Below are 18,928 nucleotides of genomic sequence, written 5' to 3'. Positions count from 1 at the left end.
GGCATAGAAATATATACTAATAATGGGGGGGGCACACTGCTGTTACTTTTGTTACGGCATTTTTACATTACTATGGCGCTGGCATGCTCGCTCTAAAATTCTTGGAGATGAGGTTGACATTATGAGCGAAATGGCCGACGAAACTGTTGGTGTTGCCAAGGAAAAGGTACGCCAATATTTTGATGTTTTCTTCTCCTTCCTAATTTTGTGCGGTATTTATTTACATTTTAGCGTTTTAGGAATAACCATGAAATGATAACCAATCGTCTAAATTAATGACTTTCGAAAAGAAAGTATTTTCTATCGAAAAAGCGTCGGTGAAATCAAAATTGGCGATTATAATTGCACGGTCCCACATGCTCGTGATTGTGTAGTATGGTATAGTGCCTTAGTGCCTAGTGGATCGTTACGTATTGGATGGGGGGTCGGGTGTCCGGACACTTTATATTTTTGAAGCCTTCTTTTTTGTCTTTGGATTACACTAAAAATATGAATTCAATACTTGTAATCATCTTCTATTTTGTTCTTTATAATATTTCCTAATATTTTGTACTAAAAATTTATGAAACTTCGCTTTCAAATTTTTCCAAATGACTTTCTAAAATTGATCGTCCGGACACACAACAACTGGGTAGGCCTATATAGTCAAGTATTGTATTACCGGACACTATTGTGATTCCGGACGCGCATATAAATGCGTTCGAAAACAATTTCGTACCGTAAGACTTCCGCAATTCATTTTCACAGATCAATACATAGAACAAGATTGCAAAAACAAGGCGAAAAAATCAAATTTCTTCCTTATTTATCTCTAAAATGACAGAAAATGCTTAAAATATCATATAACATAGTTTTGCATTAACAATTGAATGAATTGATATATTTTCTTACGGAAATATGGGCCTGATTTGCCGAATTTCAATCTCGTCGGCTCCTTCGATCGAATGATGAGGTGAGGTGTATTGTGGGTGATCGTCGACGGCTAGTTCTCAAGGTACCGTGCGCGAGGTTTACCGTGAGTAGAGCCGTCGACGATCGGCTGCGCATCGATAGAACTTGATGAGCGTCACGATACGAACGAGCACTGGAAAGTGCCATGAAACATGCAGCTAACCAAAAAATAAAAAATAAATTAAGTTATCAAACACAAATTTATTACCAACATCTGCTCAAATTCGATATAAAAAAAGCAAACAAAAAGTTAGAATTTATTCATGATATGATATAAGAAGAAAAAAATCACAGAAATTTATTCTTACATCATTATAATCAAGGATATCTTTACCCGTCCGGCGCGCGTCCGGAATCATGATGTAATTTGTCGCGCACGAAAATAATTGTTTTTCGTGGAGGGGTATGCGGCAAGTGCGATGCAAAGAAAATGGTTGGTAAATATAAAATAATTTTATCATATTAATAATTTTCATAATATTTGGAATAGCAAGTGCGAATTTTTCTTGATTGTATTTCCTCTAGAGTCTAGTTGTCATTTTTAAAGCACTGTAATAAAGGTGTCCGGCAATAGGATACACTGCCATACTAGTATTACTACTAGTAACTAACAGTATGATGGGGGGACCTAAAGCTACGCACTTTGTTTTCAAACAATAAAAACTATCCCAATTTTAATATTTCAACAAATATCTTTCACTAATTTGTGGCAAACATTTTAAAGATCATTAACCAGAGGCAGTGTAGCTCAGTCGGTTAGAGCGCCTGTTCCGGATAAGATCGTAGATCTCAACGTGCGTGGGTTCGAGTCCCGCAGCATGCCGGAAGACGTCTAACAAAAAAAACTGTTGCTAGAGTTGTGTGTTAAAGTGCCTCACCGCTGTGTTCAGTGCGGGTGTGAATGCAGTTGGAAAACACTCCGTCCATCGGAAAGGACGCAAATGTTGGTCCCGTGTATAGGAGAGTCACAACCTATGCACGTTAAAACCAATACACTATTCGTCAAAGAGTAGGGTGTTCACCCGGTGTATTGCACCTGCCGGTCCCCGGTACTACAATACTGCAAGAATCTTCAGGATTGAAGGAGGCAGTGTAGCTTGAAGAAGAAGAACCAAGGACCAAGAAGAAAATATCGCAAAACTCACTAATACGAAAATCCCTCCGTCCTGTCCGTGTTTTCCGAACACCTCTTGATTTCGCCACCCGATGTAGAAGGGGTCCTAAAGCTACGCACTCGATTTATCATGCAAAAAAATTATTTCCTGTGCCTCAATTTCTAAAATATATTCATATTATTATAGGATAAAATGAAACTTAGGAGTTAGGCGAATATTACTCCAAAATTCGAAACAGTTGTTTTCTCTGCATTAAATTAGAGATTTACTGCAGCCTCTGACTCTGTAGAAAAAATTGAACAGGAATCGTTCGTCACTCTGCAGTCACAGTTCCACACACAGAGTGCGCATTTGCCATAAAAACTGTATGCGCGATGAGTGGTGCGTAGCTTTAGGACCCGCGCAGCTTTAGGACCCCCTACCATACACTTAGTAACACTTTTCTTGAATAGTTATTTGTCTTGTCTTAGTTGTTGCCCACAATCATAAGAGTTGATTATTATGGCGAGTGGAATAAGGTCAGTGAAGAAGGCACCTGTCCTTTATTTGATATTCGCTTTTTTTTATAGATCTAACAAAGTTAAAAGTTACTAGTAGTAGTTATAGGGCCTAGATAAGATAGTACTACTACTAGTAGTAGTAGGATGGGGGGTCGGGTGTCCGGACAGTTTATTCTTTATTGTCTTTGGATTACACTATAAATATGAATTCAATACTTGTAATCATCGTCTATTTTGTTCTTTATAATATTTCCTAACATTTTGTACTAAAAATTGATGAAACTTCGCTTGTAATTTTTTCCAGATGACTTTCTAAAATTGATCGTCCGGACACACAACCTGTCCGGTCACACAACAACTGGGTATACTAGATTATTTCTAGATCTATTTTTAATTTTTCTATTTTTCAATCATATGCTGCTTTAGACAGCTGGCAGCCGTCTGTTTCGAGGAGTTTTTAATATTTTTTCTATTTTTTTAATTTCTCTTGGTGTGTGGAGCCAACAAAGTTCAGCAGAACAACCAACATAACAGAGACCGAAGCTTTTGGTCTAAATGCTGCTTATGCATATCAAACACATAGAATTAGACCTAATAATGATACATACCTAATAATATTAATAATACATGTAAGCAAATAGTACCTAGCAGCTCATCAACCTTGTGACAAACACACTGAGAGTATACCGAGGAGATCATTTGGGTGTGGAAACGACCCACAACGAACAACAATAATACTACATGAGATTTGTATAGAGCACTCTCCATCTTGATTAGATGCTCAAGGACAAGGTGCTTCAGAGCAGAACAACAAAAACTATTTACATATAAATGTCTGAATAATAAGTCAATGTCTGTCAAAAAGCAATACAGGTATGTTTTTAGGTACCTCAAGTGAACATCAAGCCCGTGAACTTGCTCTGATACTCCGAGTGACAAAGGTGGGATTTTATGGGGAAAATATAAAATTCATGCAACATCATGATCTTTAAAAACAATTAAAACTGATATTCTTACTTTACACGAAGTTTCACTTTTCCATGCTTCTATCAGTCTCAAAATTGGTGATTTAGAGCCAACATGGAGTTCCCCACACGTATTAATAATTCGCTGCCGATTTCAAAACATCGCATGCGCAAGAGTCTAAGCTCGGACCCTCGGTCCTGCGATTCGGCATCAAATCACTGATTTTGAGACGTTTGTGTAGAGTAAGCTAAATGTATGTTTAGGTTTTCATGTGGTGGCTTTCTCAACACAAAGTGCCACAGTTTGTCTTTTTTTTTTGATGAGCGAGCATTTGTCATGTTTGCCCCCCGAGAGTTCGGATAGGTGAAGCGGAGGGTAGCGGTAGTGAAGTGTAGTGTAGCCTATCCAAACCCTTGCCTGAGGTATTAATTATGCATCAAAGACCTTTTGTAACTGGGGGAAGTTCCATTTACTATATGAAAAATCAAAAGAAGGATTTTAAAGATTACCGGTATGTCTTCCCTCATTATTCTCATAATATTCATGTCAGAAAAAGATCAATTGTTAATGCAAAATTATGTTATATGATATTTTAAGCATTTAGTCCAATTATGCAAGGTCTGGGATCAGCCTCTGCAGAAACAAGATTGTGGGTGAATGTGTGCATCGCCAGATAAGTCTAGGCTCTATGTGCAAGTTAAGGGTGAAGAAACGATACTCCTCTACAGAAAAAAAGGATATAAACAATGTGCAAATGTTCTTCCCTGTGGTTTAATTGAGGATTGTAATCTTTCCTTTCTACAGCTAGCTCAAGAGGAGTATGTCACGCCAATGAGAATGGAGCCTGAGCCAAAGAAACCTTCAGATTTAGTCCCTGAAGCAAGTGCTCCATACTCTGACAACCCTCCACCAAAACCTCAGGCAAGGATCAGGGGTAAGAAAGGTAAGAAGCTTCCCTTTTCAGGCATTTGGGTCCAGTGACATGAACGTCTTTCAATGATTTTTGGTAATGGTCAACCAGCATCTAAGCTAAGAGACTGAAAAGTTCTACCACTTAGATTTGTTTTGCTGCTTCCACTCACAGATCCTTGCTGTTGGCATGTTTTTGTATTGTTTGTCCATTCATTCATCCAGTTTTCTTGTCACAAATATCTGCAAACCTGCATATCACAGGGCCAAGTGCAAAATGTTATGACAATGTGGTACTCATTTAATTCATTATGTCACTAATGCTTTTCCCACTACATATTTTTATTTCTAAGTTTTATTAAATTTATATATTTAAAAAAAAATATTTTAAGTTTTTCTTGGGGGGGGGGGGGGTCAATTTTAAATGAAAAAAATAAAACTAGGCAATGTTTAATGGGTCATTTTAGTTACAGTAAACAATTTTTTCTTTCTTTTTGCTGAAGTTAGATCCCTATTTGACCACAGAAGGAGAGTATTAAAAGGTTGCAAAAGACAATTCTTATTCAGTGGTGTGTAAAGATGGATTGTCCATTCTTTAGTTGTCTAAATTCCAAGCATAAACATGAAAACAAAATACACATAATTTGAGTTTGAATGCCTGCTGGAGCAGAGGGAATAAATGACCATCCCTTACCCTGGAAATGAGTGTTCATCTGATATATATTTTTAAAGTATATTTTGTAATATTAAATAAATAAGAAAGAAGTTGTTTATTTGTCATAATTTACAATTTTCCTTTTTATTTTTCTGAAGCTCCTGAACTTCCAGTATTTGAAAGGAGAAACTGGTTAATTCATCTTCACTATGTCAAGAAAGAATTTGAGAACTGCAAGGTAAAATGGGTTAATTTTCAGTTTTGCTGATATTTGATGGCGTAAGGACTTATTCGTGTGTATCTTTCATTGTCGTTTTGTAATGATCATTAGGGACTTGTGTTGGGAGCCCTAAAAATATATGTTTGTTATATGAAATCATTGTGGTATACTGGTATTGAATAATTTACAAATACATGTATATTAAAGTAAATGAAAATAGGTAAAATATCTTTCCGTGCACAAGAGGTTTTTTTTTCTAAATAAATGAATTTAACAGATTATGTAACAAGGCAACTAAGATTGATTACATAAAGACTTTCATACATTTTTTTCCAGGGACCAAATCATCAAGCCTTATGTTTTTCCTGTTAACTTCGTCTTTTATGTCATTCTCGCCAACCGCATTTGTGAATCACAATTGTATGACGTTTTGAAGAAAGATAGATCTGATAATTATGACTATAATGTATGTATTATGCATAATGTGGATTTTATTTGAGTAGGGTGTATTTTAGAAATTAAGAAGTGAGATAGGGGGAGACCGGGGTTAGTTGGAACATTTTTGACAAAAATGGCTGTAAAATCCAAATAGATTTTATTCGAGAAACAATCAATATATCAGCTTGAAGCATATATCTCAGGGCTTCAAATGTACCCCATAAAATTTTTAACTCTATTATGGTTACTGAAAAAATCCACCTTGAACAAGACTATCACAAACGTTCCAACTTACCCCCATATCGGGGTAAGTTGGAACATGGTATGGGGTAAGTTGGAACACTGCATGGTCAATTAAGAATTATACTAAAACTACTTAAAACTGTAATATTACATGGTTTTAGCCTATTTGCTTTATCTTATTCAAGTTCAAAATATTAAAGTGTGGATTCGTTGAACTTTATGTTTTCTATTATACAGCCACTCACGCAAGCAGACTGTGTAGTAGAATTCCGCATATTTGGGTGCGTTTGAGTTTACATGCAATTAAGTGTACTATCAGCAATTTCATGTACTTCTGCATCAAAATATAAGACAAAAATTGATTGTTTTTATTTTTTTTCATAATTGATTAAAAAAATTTCCAGAAATTTGTTTTTTTTGTATGTTTTTGCCTTTAACTCTATTTATTAAGCTAATAGAATTTTTGGTGAGAGTATCAATTTTCACATTTATAACAAATATCCACCAAAAAATGCAAAAAAATATAATTTCTTATGTATTTTTTTTTTTCGAACTTTGTTTTTTCCGATGGACTTTGTCAGGAGTCTTTTGCGAACATAAATAGCATAAAATGAATTTATTTGAACCAGCAAAAGTAAAAAATAATCCTACATTTATGACTTTTGGTTGAAAAACACAATTTGCATTGACCTTGTACATGGAATCACCTTTTTGAACAATTTTGGGTCCGAACATGCACATACAATTTGTTGCGTAATTTTGAAACCGCGCACACAGGCATCACAAATTTGGTCTCAAATGATGCGCAAGACTTGAAAGTAAAAAGTCAGCTAGCAGTGTAATCAAAAAAATTTGTGCGACGGCGTAGTGACAAAATTTCTTGAGGGGGGCTCAAATTGACCCCCCCCCCTTTGATAAGGGTTAACATTGCATTAGGTGCCTACAATAGGCCTTAAATGCACACTCGGAACTAACTGATAAACAAAACAAGCATGGTATACAATACATGTTCAGAAGAGTGTGAAATACTTTTTTTTTTTCTCATATCCAATATTTTCATTCATAATTATGTTTGGGGTAAGTTGGAACATGTTCCAACTAGCCCCTTCAATTTTGTTCCAACTAACCCCGGAGGCTCATTTGACGTTTATAAGCTTACAGCACAAAAAAGGGACTTCACCATGGCATATTAATAACCTCATTTTGTAGCTTGGTATAAGTGTCTTTTATACCCCTAAACTGGCCAACTTGATTTGTAAACTTCTCTGAGATAATCAAACATTTCTGAATGAGAAAAAAATTACTCAGAAGGTCAAAAAACAAAAATTTATTTCTAACTTCACCAGGCTTGTTGCACATGTGTTGTCTGTAATATGGTGGATGGCCGTTGATAATGACAATAACTTGAGGGCAGTATTGCAGAAATTCATTTAAAGACGTTAAAGAAAATTACAATGTTTCAACTTACCCCATGTTCCAACTAACCCCGGTCTCCCCTACATCTTGTTCCGATTCCAGTTTACATCAGGATACTGTTGTTGTTTTTTAACTATCCTGATTCAGGAAAAATCAAAGTATGTAATGCTTTCTATTTTCTTGTGCCCCTACAAAATTTATAATTTGTAAGGAATTTTAGATTACCCTCATGCTTTATTTAAATTTACTAATGTAATTATTTTCCCTTTGTCCCTTTCCATTAACAGTGCATTTCAGAGATGATTGTTATTTGTTATTTTTTTATTATTTCAACAACCAGGCTCTAATTAAGGACCAGCTTCAGGAATCAAATGGCCTGTGTGAGTACGCCCTCTTTGTCCAAGCTCTTATCCTCCGGCAAGAAGGCAGGATTCAGGAATCATTAGAGTGCTTTCAGACATGTGCCTTAATTAATGCTCAAAATCCAGACAACCTGAAGCAAGTTGCTCGCTCTCTGTAAGTTTTCCATATCAACAAGTTCACCTATTTTGATTCATTTTCTAATTATTATTATTTTCATCATTATTCCTTGAACAGATTATGCACACTTATCACCTGAAGCATTGCGAGTTGTAGCTAGTGATGTTATCATGTTTCACATCTTTAGGAACAGAATAGATTTACTTTGAAGTATGATTATATGAATACTTTTAATTCAAAAGTAAAAACGGAAAAAAGGAAGTGCGGTCCACTCCCAATACAACTTTGATTCTTCATTTATTTCCATTAAAAAAAAAATAGAGATAAGTTTTAAGGTTGTTCGATACCACTTAAAAATTGTTTATTCCATAGATTCCGATGAGGTCATTATTTTTTTCACCTTAGATTCCTATTAGGAAGGCACAAGGCAGCTATAGATGTTTATTCTGAAGCATCTCGGATGACAGAGAGAGACTGGGAGATCGCTCATAATGTAGGAGTCTGCTACATGTATTTAAAAGAGTACCTCAAGGTAATAACAATGTAGTGAAAAAAAGTACAAAACAATTTTGGTATCCAGTATCCACCATAGAATGAGAGAATTATTGAAAGACGTGAAATTTATAACAGAATATGATTTTACACTCACAATTCCATTTCATATATCTTTTGTAATGTATGAGATTCAAAAGAATGTTTTTGAGAAGGTCCATGTAGCGCAACCATTCACAAATGCATTTGAGACAGAAAGATACCCAGATATTAAAATTTAACTTATGTGTGCCCTATATTTGTTGCGCTATTATCATCTATATTAACAACATCTTATGCAGTGATTCCCTAGTAAAAATGGTAATATTCTAACAAGAGAAGTTTGAAAGCACTAATTTGACTTAATCTCTTATGCATTTCAGGCCAAGGAGTACCTAAAGCAAGCCATCCAGTATAACAGACACGATTTATCATATGTAATGCTTGCTAAGATATACTTGATGGAAGGAGACGTCCAAATGGCTACTGATGTTTATAAAAGAGCTGTTGAGTAAGTCTTTCATCTAAAAACTATTTATACCCATTGCCTACTGAAGCATGATGGTCCCTCTACAAACCTTAATGGGCAGTTTGGATGTTGGAAGTTACTGGGATCAATTGAAATCATTTTTTGGTCATTATAAAAAAAGTTGAAGTATTTGTATTTGCTAGTTATGTTAGTTACATTAATAAAAGAAAACATATATATGTAATCTTATTTTAAACTTTATCATAGGGTAAAAGGTAACATGTTAATCTGAATTTTATTAATTAACTCATACAAATAATGTCACAATTTATTTTTGCAAGTCTTTAAAGATGCTGGCCTGTAGATGAATTAAACTTGATAAACGCAGTCAGACTGATACATACAATACATTGATTCAGAAAGATACCATAAACGTTATGTATGACAGAACATCTATGATTTCATAAGAGGGTAATACCCTGTCTCAATTCCTTGATGTATCATTTTTTTTATTTTTTTTTATTTAGGGGCATAAAATGAATATAGATTTTTTTTAAAGGTTTTGGTCATTTCATTTTTATTCTATTATTATTATCATTTTTTTTTTTGGGGGGGGGGGTGGTTAGCACAGAGTCATTAAACATAATCTGTCTTTGTTTTATTTTTAGGTCTTTTCCTGAAAACCCTGAACTTTTGACAACTCTTGGTCTTCTGTACCTCCAGGTGAATTTAAACAATTTTTCTAATTTAGTGTAATAATTTTGCACAATATTGAACATTTATCCTCTGTAATTCAATTAGTTCCAATTTTAACTTTATGTGATAAGAATATAAAAGCCTGATTCAACTTTTTTTCTCACTGAATTTCAGATGAAATGAGGTGGAATCATTGGTACTTTAAGTATTCCAGATGACAATGCGTTAACCTCCATTGAATCCAAACAATGTAATGTTGACCAAGTTTACAGGTTAGCTACTGAACATTAATTTATTCATTGGATCTGACTGAACTTAGGAATGATTTCTTCGAGAAATATTTCTTTACACTAGAAAATTGTTTGTATTTACAGCTCTCACAGTGGATATTAAGGATTTATCCTTATGGATAATTTATTTTTTATCATCACAGAGTGGTCAGAATCAACGTGCCTTTGAGCAGCTTGGGAATGCATTGACATATGACCCCAGTCATGTAAAAGTATGTATAAAGATATATATGTAGTGAATTTAATTTTGCCTAAGAATGAAGAGATATGAAGAATTTGATATTAATCATTTACAATAATAATTATGTCATGATATCATAATACTTTGATGTGAATATTCATTTTCATTGTCCTAAACATAGGAAAGGAAAAAAAACAAGGAGGCATAAAAATTGTGCACAAGTACATCGTGACTCTAACTTTTGGGCCATGTGTTGGCAACATCTGAATAATGGATCAAATTCATGTTACAAAAATTGTCAAATATATATAAGAAAGTTGTATGAACATTATACTATAATTCCTCTTGGTCTGTAATGATTCCATATATATATATTGGTACTAACTTTTACTTATCTTTTTTTTTTAAAGTGAGAGTGAATGAAAATAAATGAACCAACCAACAAACAAACAAAACAATCAAACGATTAATCCATATTCAGTCTATTCATATCATCTCTCTTGTTATGTAACACCTCCTATTGTTATTTTTCTATCAGGCTATTCTAGCTGCGGGTAGCATGATGCAGCAGCATGGTGACTTTGACGTAGCTCTGACCAAGTACCGTATCGCTGCTGCAGCCGTCCCTGAGAGCACATCAATCTGGAACAACATTGGCATGTGCTTCTTTGGCAAGAAGAAATATGTTGCCGTAAGTCACAAGGCTATATGTAGAACTTGGCTTTGCTGTGACTTTATTTACAGTGAATGTTGATATTTTGTGAGACATATTCATGGGGGGGGGGGGCTTCCAGATTTTTGTGATCTACACATCCAATGAACATCTCCTACCAATAAAAAGCTTTCTCTATAATATATACATCAAAAAGTAGATGATTGCGTAACAGTTGAATCAAATGGTTGCACAGTAAAGTGAGTGTCTGCAAAATACCCGCAGTCCAACATTTGCGGCTATTGCAGGTGTAATTTTATTTTGCTATTTTGCGATATCCTGTCCTATCCATAAAAAATCACAAAATGATCATGTAAAAGGAGGAAGCTAATATCATAACATTTGATCTTCCCCATACATACAGTGTATATGACAATAGAAGGGGCATATTGCCAGAATGTTACAGATAGCTGAGGCATACATGAGAATGATAATTGAGAGCTTTGTTTACCATCCCCTTGACCATGCACAGGCAATCAGCTGTCTCAAGAGGGCGTCCTACCTGTCTCCGTTTGACTGGAAGATCATGTATAACCTAGGCCTCGTTCATCTCACCATGCAGCAGTATGCATCGGCCTTTCATTTCATCAGTGCAGCCATCAACCTCAGACCAAAGATGGGTCAGCTCTACATGCTGTTGGCTGGTGAGAGGAATTTTTTTAGTTATTTAAATCAAACATCTGATTGAAATTCATCAACCTTATATTCAAATTCATATAGGTTTGAAATCCCTTGGCACATTTGTATGGTTTTATGATTTATATTCCAAACAACCACAACAAAACTGGGCTAACTGCTACATGTAAGGGTAAATAAATCAAGCAATAATGTGTCAGAAACACAATATAAACACCATTAACAGATTGATTAAAGGACAAGTCCACCCCAATAAAAACTTGATTTGAATAAAAAGAGAAAAATTCAACATGCATAACACTGAAAATTTCATCAAAATCGGATGTAAAATAAGAAAGTTATGACATTTTAAAGTTTTGCTTTATTTAACAAAAGAGTTATATGCACATCCCGGTCGGTATGCAAATGAGGGAACTGATGACATCACTCACTCACTATTTCTTTTGTATTTTATTATATGAATTATGCAATATTTTGATTTTCTCGTCATTGTCATGTGAAATGAAGTTTCATTCCTCCCTGAATACGTGGAATTCCATTATTTTAACATTTTGTGGTTAAGGCAAGGAGGTCCTAATCGTCAAATTCGTAAAAATTGAAATATTGTATAATTCAAACAATAAAAAACAAAAGAAATAGTGAGTGAGTGACATCATCGACTCTCTAATTTGGATGTAACTGGCTCGTTCATATAACTATTTTGTAAAAAATAAGCGAAACTTTGAAATGTCATAACTTTCTTATTTTACATCCGATTTTGATGAAATTTTCAGCATTGTGCTTGTCTGATTTTTCTCTATTGATTCAAATCAATATTTTGTAGGGGTGGACTTGACCTTTAAGAATGCCCTAAGGCAGTTGACTCTGGAAACCCGAGTACAGAGTTTTGGTACTGGACATCGTCTTCTACTGCAATTCTAGATTTTTTTTGTTATTTATTAGATTATTTGTAATGCAATCACACCTCTTACGATCTATGAATATGGTAATAACAATGATGAATTTCTGCTTTGTATAGCGCCAAACACATCTTAACAGTGTATTTCATGAAATACTTTCCAGTTATATTATTACATTACACTGATGTCCTGAAACATCAAATATAGGTTTATGACAAGCCATTTGCTTAGAGTAGCTATTAAAAATTGGTAGGTAAAAGAACAATTTTGATCATCCATTTAACTAGTTCTTGATACTTCACATTGTTCATATATTCATTCACTCATTTACTAATCTTGCGTTTATGTTTGAAACACCCCTGGTAAGTGTTTCATAAAGCTGTTTGTAAGTTAAGAGCGACTTTAAGAACGACTGGTGAACCTTCCTTACACGCTAAATAATCACCGATGAACATATAATGGTGAACATCATTTACCACAAGAAAGGATCACCAGTCGTTCTTAAAGACGCTCCTAGTCTTAACTTACAAACAGCTCTATGAAACGGCCCCTGGATACCTTGTGCACAACAACACATCATGATGGATTTTTTTTTAAATAATGAATTATAAACCATTTTTTTTGTTTCTCTCTCTCTCTCTCTCTCTTTAATAGTTGCTTTAACTCATCTTGATGATGAAGAGAATGCCAATAATGCATATGAGCAGGCTGTGGAATTGGAAGAGTAAGTCAATATTTTCTTAGGGAAATCTGTTTCATTTGAAGCAGATAGTTTTAAGGAACAGTTCAGTACTGTGCTTCAATCATCCTGGCTTCTTTTCAGTAACCAATATGGCCACTGTCTGTATATTACCTTATTTCATTCTAATATTACTTACACATGGCTATGGCAATTCTGAAAGCATGTGACAGTACATGTTATTGTCATTACAATCATTTATTTATTTGGCAACTTCATGATAAAAATACATTCATGATACAATGCTGAGAGGCACAAGAATTAGACATGAACCAAAAACCGATTCTAGGGATGCAAAGCATGACTGCCAAGAAAGGAGAGAGTAAACTTAATTCCCATAACCTTTGTACTTTTGAAGTCTATTCTTATTTCACATCAATAAAGAGAAAAGACCTCTCTCTTAAAAGTGTAGTTTGTGATGTGTGTTAATTTAAGCAAGCACCAGTACAAAAAGTATCCCACTAAATGCTTTGTTATTAATTCATTATTTTAGAAAAGATCCATCGGTGTGGCTGAACTATGCTGTGTTTCTCTACAATCGAGGAGATAGGAAGAATGCGGCCAAGCACTTCACAACCTTTGAGCAAAAACTACAGAAACTGAAAGAAGCAGGAACTCAAGAAATTGACCAAGAGGTGAATTTTGCTTTGCCAGATGCAAGATAAGAAATGAGATGGAGATGTGAAACTCTTTTTGAGAACTGAATAGTACTAAATTTGGATGTAATTTCATTAAAACACGTTCTATATTTAACTCAAGGTATATATACCAAGCACGAGCACCTTCACATTAAATATTGCATGAAGAGGTGTCAATATCTGATTTGCGGCAATATCACTAATTTTGTGATAATACTGATACCCAGACTAAGAGCACATTGCAGTTCCAGAAATTATATTGTCCTGTTTTACAAGTACAGCCAAGGTTAATATATAGGTAAAATCTACTGGGACAACTTGGTTAAAATTCAGTTTACTTTTACGTCAGTACACGATTAAAGGTTTATCTATAAAAGGAGAAGTCTTGTGCTTATAGTTGATGAATGCAACATGTTAATGAAGTTTGAATTTGTAAGGTTTATGTTATTCAAATTCATTTTTAATAGATTTATACATTCTATTTGCCAAGTCCCCACCACCTTCTCTCTCATCCTCTATCTCTTTTTATGAATAAGAATTACTATAGGGGAACACTTAACATTTATTAAAGCACTTTTGTATTACCATACGAAAAATATGTCATGACCACATCATATATGGGCAGAAAGAGTTTCTTCTCCCAAATAATTTTATACCATATTTATGTGGTATGTCTTCACGTTTGGATAATCAGGAGGTATTCTTTGCAGTAATGTAAATTTTGATTTGCGACAAAATAAGGCATGACTGCAATAATGAATCCAGATGTCAATGATGTCATTATCCTACAAGGGTTGATTAAACCCATTTATTAACATTAGAATTGTTTAATGAACACTTAGTATCATTTCTCAAGTTAATTTCATTGAAAAGGGATTTGTAACTGTTAACTAACTCATTAAGGATTATGACATCATTGGCATTCTGGATTCATTCATTGCAGCCATGTCTTACTTTTGCGCAAATTGAACTTTACATCACAGTATAAAAAGAAACCTCATGATTATCCAAGCGTTAGCACGTACTACATAAAATATGATATCAATTGATTTTGGAGGAGATTCTCTTTCAGGCCATATATAACGATTGTGTTCATGACACCTTTTTTCCCTCAAACTGGGGATTCGTGAGGTGTCAAGTTTTGTTTTTAATTTTTACTCACCTGGTATATTGATTATTTGATGTATCTCCTCACAGTTGACAGAGACGGCTGGCAAGCTGGGACCAGCCCTCCAAGTGGGTGAAAATCTGGTATGGAAAGACCAATCCAACAACAGGCAACAACAACCAATGAGTAGCAATCCACCACCACAACAGCAGTCAACACAAGCTGCAGCAGCAAACTCTGATGCAGCGTTGATGGCGGCGTTACAGAACGCTCCACCGCCTTACTCGGCGGTAGATCCCGAAGCCGCCAAGCGACAGCAGAGAAGAAAAGAACTTGCACAGTAGACATTCGGCTGTTATTTCTTGTAGGATCATGGTTAATTAGAGGACAGTGTCTGCATGGACTACCTTGCACTCATCAGAGGGTGTATGAAATACAGTGGATTTCTTTGTAGATTAGAAAGCATTGTATGATGTTTATACTCATTTGTATTGACACTTTGCTTTCTCAATATGTTTATACTTGAAGTCTTTTTACTGGTAAATATGGATTTTTTAAGAACTCCTTGATGTTCAGCTTTCTCAGATGTTGCCCTGTGGACCAATTATCAGAACTTAATGATAATAATAATGAATGTTGATTTTCTGCTTTAATGCATTGAGGTGTTTAAGAACAAGCGGCATGGTTGATTCTATTCCCTTGCCTTCAAAATGTCTTATTTTTATTTGCATGGTTGGTTAAAACAAATTCAAACAAGGTGAAGATTTCTGAATTTAGTTAAGTATTTTGTTTTAGTCAAAGTGCTTCAGTGCGGCATTCCACTTTTCCTGGGACATGTAGTGTAGCAGTGTTAACACCTGTGAGAGATGGCTTTCAGCTCTTTTTTGATTTCCCAGTCCTCTGATTCTTACTTCACCTAGGACAACAAAAGTATAGGCATTGTGTTTTATAAGTGGTCAGGGCCCCGTCTTATAAAGAGTTATGATTGATCCGATCAATCATAATTCTATGGAAATCCATTAGTTTTTAAAAAAAATTTCCACAATTTGCACAATGTCCTTTTTATGCAAAGAGAAGCGCAGTGACTTTTTTCAAGAAAACAATGAATGCATGGATATACATCACAGCTAGAAAATATTTTGAACAAACAGGCATAATAGATGTTGACGTTGATGGCCGTCCATAGTTGCAATTGATTGGATCAATCGTAACTCTTTGTAAGACGGGGCCCTGATTTCCCATTTGATTTTCAGTAAAAATTATACCTTTCTCATCCATGCAGTTTTATCTTTTATATGACTGGTATGCGAGGACAATAAGTCCGTCTACATGTTTCCAGAAAATCAAATTATTTATTTTTCACTCATCTATGATTGAGATTTTTCTGGCTAAACTTCTTTGTACCAATTTACTTCTGTGTGAAAGGCCCATAGATATATAGTGCATTACAGGATTTATGTCATAGTGTACATAGTGTATAAAGAGAAACTCTCATGTTATTTAAATCACCTTGAACATAGAGTATTATAATTATTATTTTGTATTTGTGTGTGCAATGTTATACTCATTTCAATTGATAAGACTGCCATTGGTTCTATGAAGCGTTAATAATTCAATAATTTTGTGAGGTTTTTAATATTTTTCATGGAATAATTTTTATTATGGGGTAATAATATTTATCATGAAAAATATGTCAAATTTGTATTAAAGAGAAAATTAAATGAGGTTTAATTGGCTTTGTTGACGCTGTAATGTATAATTAATGCTAGCAGCTCAAAGTTCATTTCCAAATTGAGAGCGTAATTTGTAACTTACTATAAGCATACTATTCATAAACATGAATAAATAAATATGAAGAAAAACAGATGAAACAAATTCTGTGTCCATATAGTCTACATAGATCCAGTAGGGAACTTAAATGACTTAATGATTGACTGGAATTAAAATAAAAACAGTGTCGAAAATATAAAGCTGATTATACGTCAAATGTCTTTAATTTGCCTTTGCCCGTTGGCGCAGCTTACTACACAGCTTGACCCATCACAAGAAAGGTGAATTCTGGCATGTGCTTGTGTAGGCTTCCACTACGAGAGCAAATTTAAAGATGTTTTCAAAACAATCTTGTTCAATATTGCATTTGTTGCATTCGCGATGCTGAATGTTGTAAAATCTGAGCTGATCACGTTTCTGAACGTACGTTTTTGCATTCAAATTTTCCTCCAAATCACGATCTGAAAGACTTACTTTTTCGACCAGGTATTGGGAACATTAAACACACCATTTGTTTCTCAATATATCTGTGTTCTGTAATTGCGTTTTCAATCATGATTCATGTTGCTGTTTATATATTTGATAATCAACTTTGAACACACCCTGAGTCACACTTATCTTGTGAAACTCCCCAGGTGTAAATTTGTGACAAGTTTTGCAATATAATCTTGGTTAGAAAGCAAAAGAAGTGTTAGTAATTGCCCTTTGTCTTTATTGACCATAAACAGGAGAAGCACATGCATTAATTGATTGAAGCTCACTCTGCAAATTATGTCCTCATTTATTTTTATGTTCATTTCTGTATCAAAAGCCTGCCTCACATAATACTATTTATTCTGAAGCATTAAAGAAATGAATTGCAATGAATTGTCCATTAAAACTCCTAAAATGGGTTTGTTGAGGATCTGAGTAGTCATAAAAAGATAGTTAAATCAAATTATGGCATCACATGCCTTCTTGATTGAGAAAAGGCCTGATTGGTTAAGCATAGCATGGAGGAATTCTTTCTACCTCCATGATCATAGCAGTTTTAAAATGGTTGTGATCTGAAACAAATTTTTAAATTTCAACCTGGCACAAAGTCCTTATGCGGTGTATTCACGCGATTTTAGAACCAAATTTGTGAAAATGCTACTCTTATTTTCTACCGATATCAGATGGCGTGGGTTGATAATGAAGCAGGCTTAAGAATAGATTTTATGTTCTCTATTTGATATATAAAAACTTGTTTGTAAATACTCATGTGTATTGAAAGATATAAAAATTAAAAATTTGTTGACTTCGAAATCATTTGTATCTGAAAGGGATTTGTACTCCTTCCCCCTCCCTTTTGTGCACCAAAATACCAGTTTTAGTTAATATCAGGCCCGTTGAACAAAAGCTTGACTGACATCACACATATAATTGGTATTAGTAAATTATTTTTTTTTGAGGTTATCATTATACATATTGTCAATTGGGTGTTTAAACCTTGTATCTCATAATTGGGACATTTTGGGGGACAGTTCAGAAAGCTTGCTTTTAGACTCACGACACAAGTAGCTACCTTCTTTTGCCAAGAAAGAATTCTCGATATGAATAAGGAGACCATTTTCAGACATTAGGTTGCCGCCGTTGCCGTAATTCGAAAATACAGCTTTTTTTCTGAACTGTGCAATAATTTTTTTTTTATTGAGATAAAAGGATTTACCACTCTAGTGGGATTTCAATTCCCACCATAGGGTATAGGGTAGGGATTTACACTGATTTAAAAATGATCTACTATTAACTTTTCAAATATTTGTAACTTTCATACTACCTGTCCCACCAAAGTTTCACCATTGATATATATTTTTTTTTTTTGCTTTTTGCTTTGATACAACTTATTTTGGTACCAAGGTTGGTGTTCCCTTCAGGATCACTCCTGAAGCAATTTTAACTTGTAATTGTGTGTAAATTACAAATTTCACACAGAAGATCCTTTGGGAAATTATGCTAGAAATTTGTTTCATCTATAAAAGGTGTTTGAAAAAGTGTGATATTTGATTAATTTCAGTTATGTGTTTTTGAAATTCACAGAAATATAAACAAATTTCTCGATATTACCTTGTTCCCATTGTCATGCAATTTATTATGAATGCTACCATTGATTTTACGTATAGCTAAAAAAAATTGAACCTTTCAAAACGGTTTTTCGACTGATCTCATATGATCTGCAATTAAGACCACATTTTCATTCGTGAATGGTGACAGTGTGAAACTAGGTAGAACATTTCAATGAGAAAATTTAATTCAAGGATTTGCCTATAGGTCTAATTTACTACTCTTCCGAAGAAATTTATTGACAATTTTAAGAAGAAATGAAAAAAAATAATGACAAGGTGAAG

At 34.3% G+C, this 18,928-nt stretch overlaps 1 protein-coding gene across 1 annotated transcript; it reads left to right on the top strand.

Moving 5' to 3' along the window:
- The first annotated feature begins 119 nt into the window (after window positions 1–119).
- Window positions 120–18,641, top strand: LOC129253991 (Bardet-Biedl syndrome 4 protein-like). The gene is made up of 13 exons (XM_054892435.2): window positions 120–166; window positions 4,337–4,475; window positions 5,255–5,334; window positions 7,754–7,929; window positions 8,299–8,425; window positions 8,808–8,935; window positions 9,562–9,616; window positions 10,023–10,091; window positions 10,599–10,751; window positions 11,245–11,416; window positions 12,962–13,031; window positions 13,540–13,681; window positions 14,882–18,641. Exons 1-13 carry the CDS (start codon window positions 122–124, stop codon window positions 15,134–15,136), a joined length of 1,611 nt encoding a protein of 536 aa, XP_054748410.2. The 5' UTR covers window positions 120–121; the 3' UTR covers window positions 15,137–18,641.
- Window positions 18,642–18,928: the final 287 nt, after the last annotated feature.

The sequence above is a fragment of the Lytechinus pictus genome, chromosome 2 (genome assembly GCF_037042905.1).
Source record: "Lytechinus pictus isolate F3 Inbred chromosome 2, Lp3.0, whole genome shotgun sequence".
Lineage (NCBI taxonomy): Eukaryota > Metazoa > Echinodermata > Echinoidea > Temnopleuroida > Toxopneustidae > Lytechinus > Lytechinus pictus.
The sequence above is the reverse complement of the archived record's forward strand: the minus strand, read 5'-3'. Positions and strand labels throughout refer to the sequence as shown.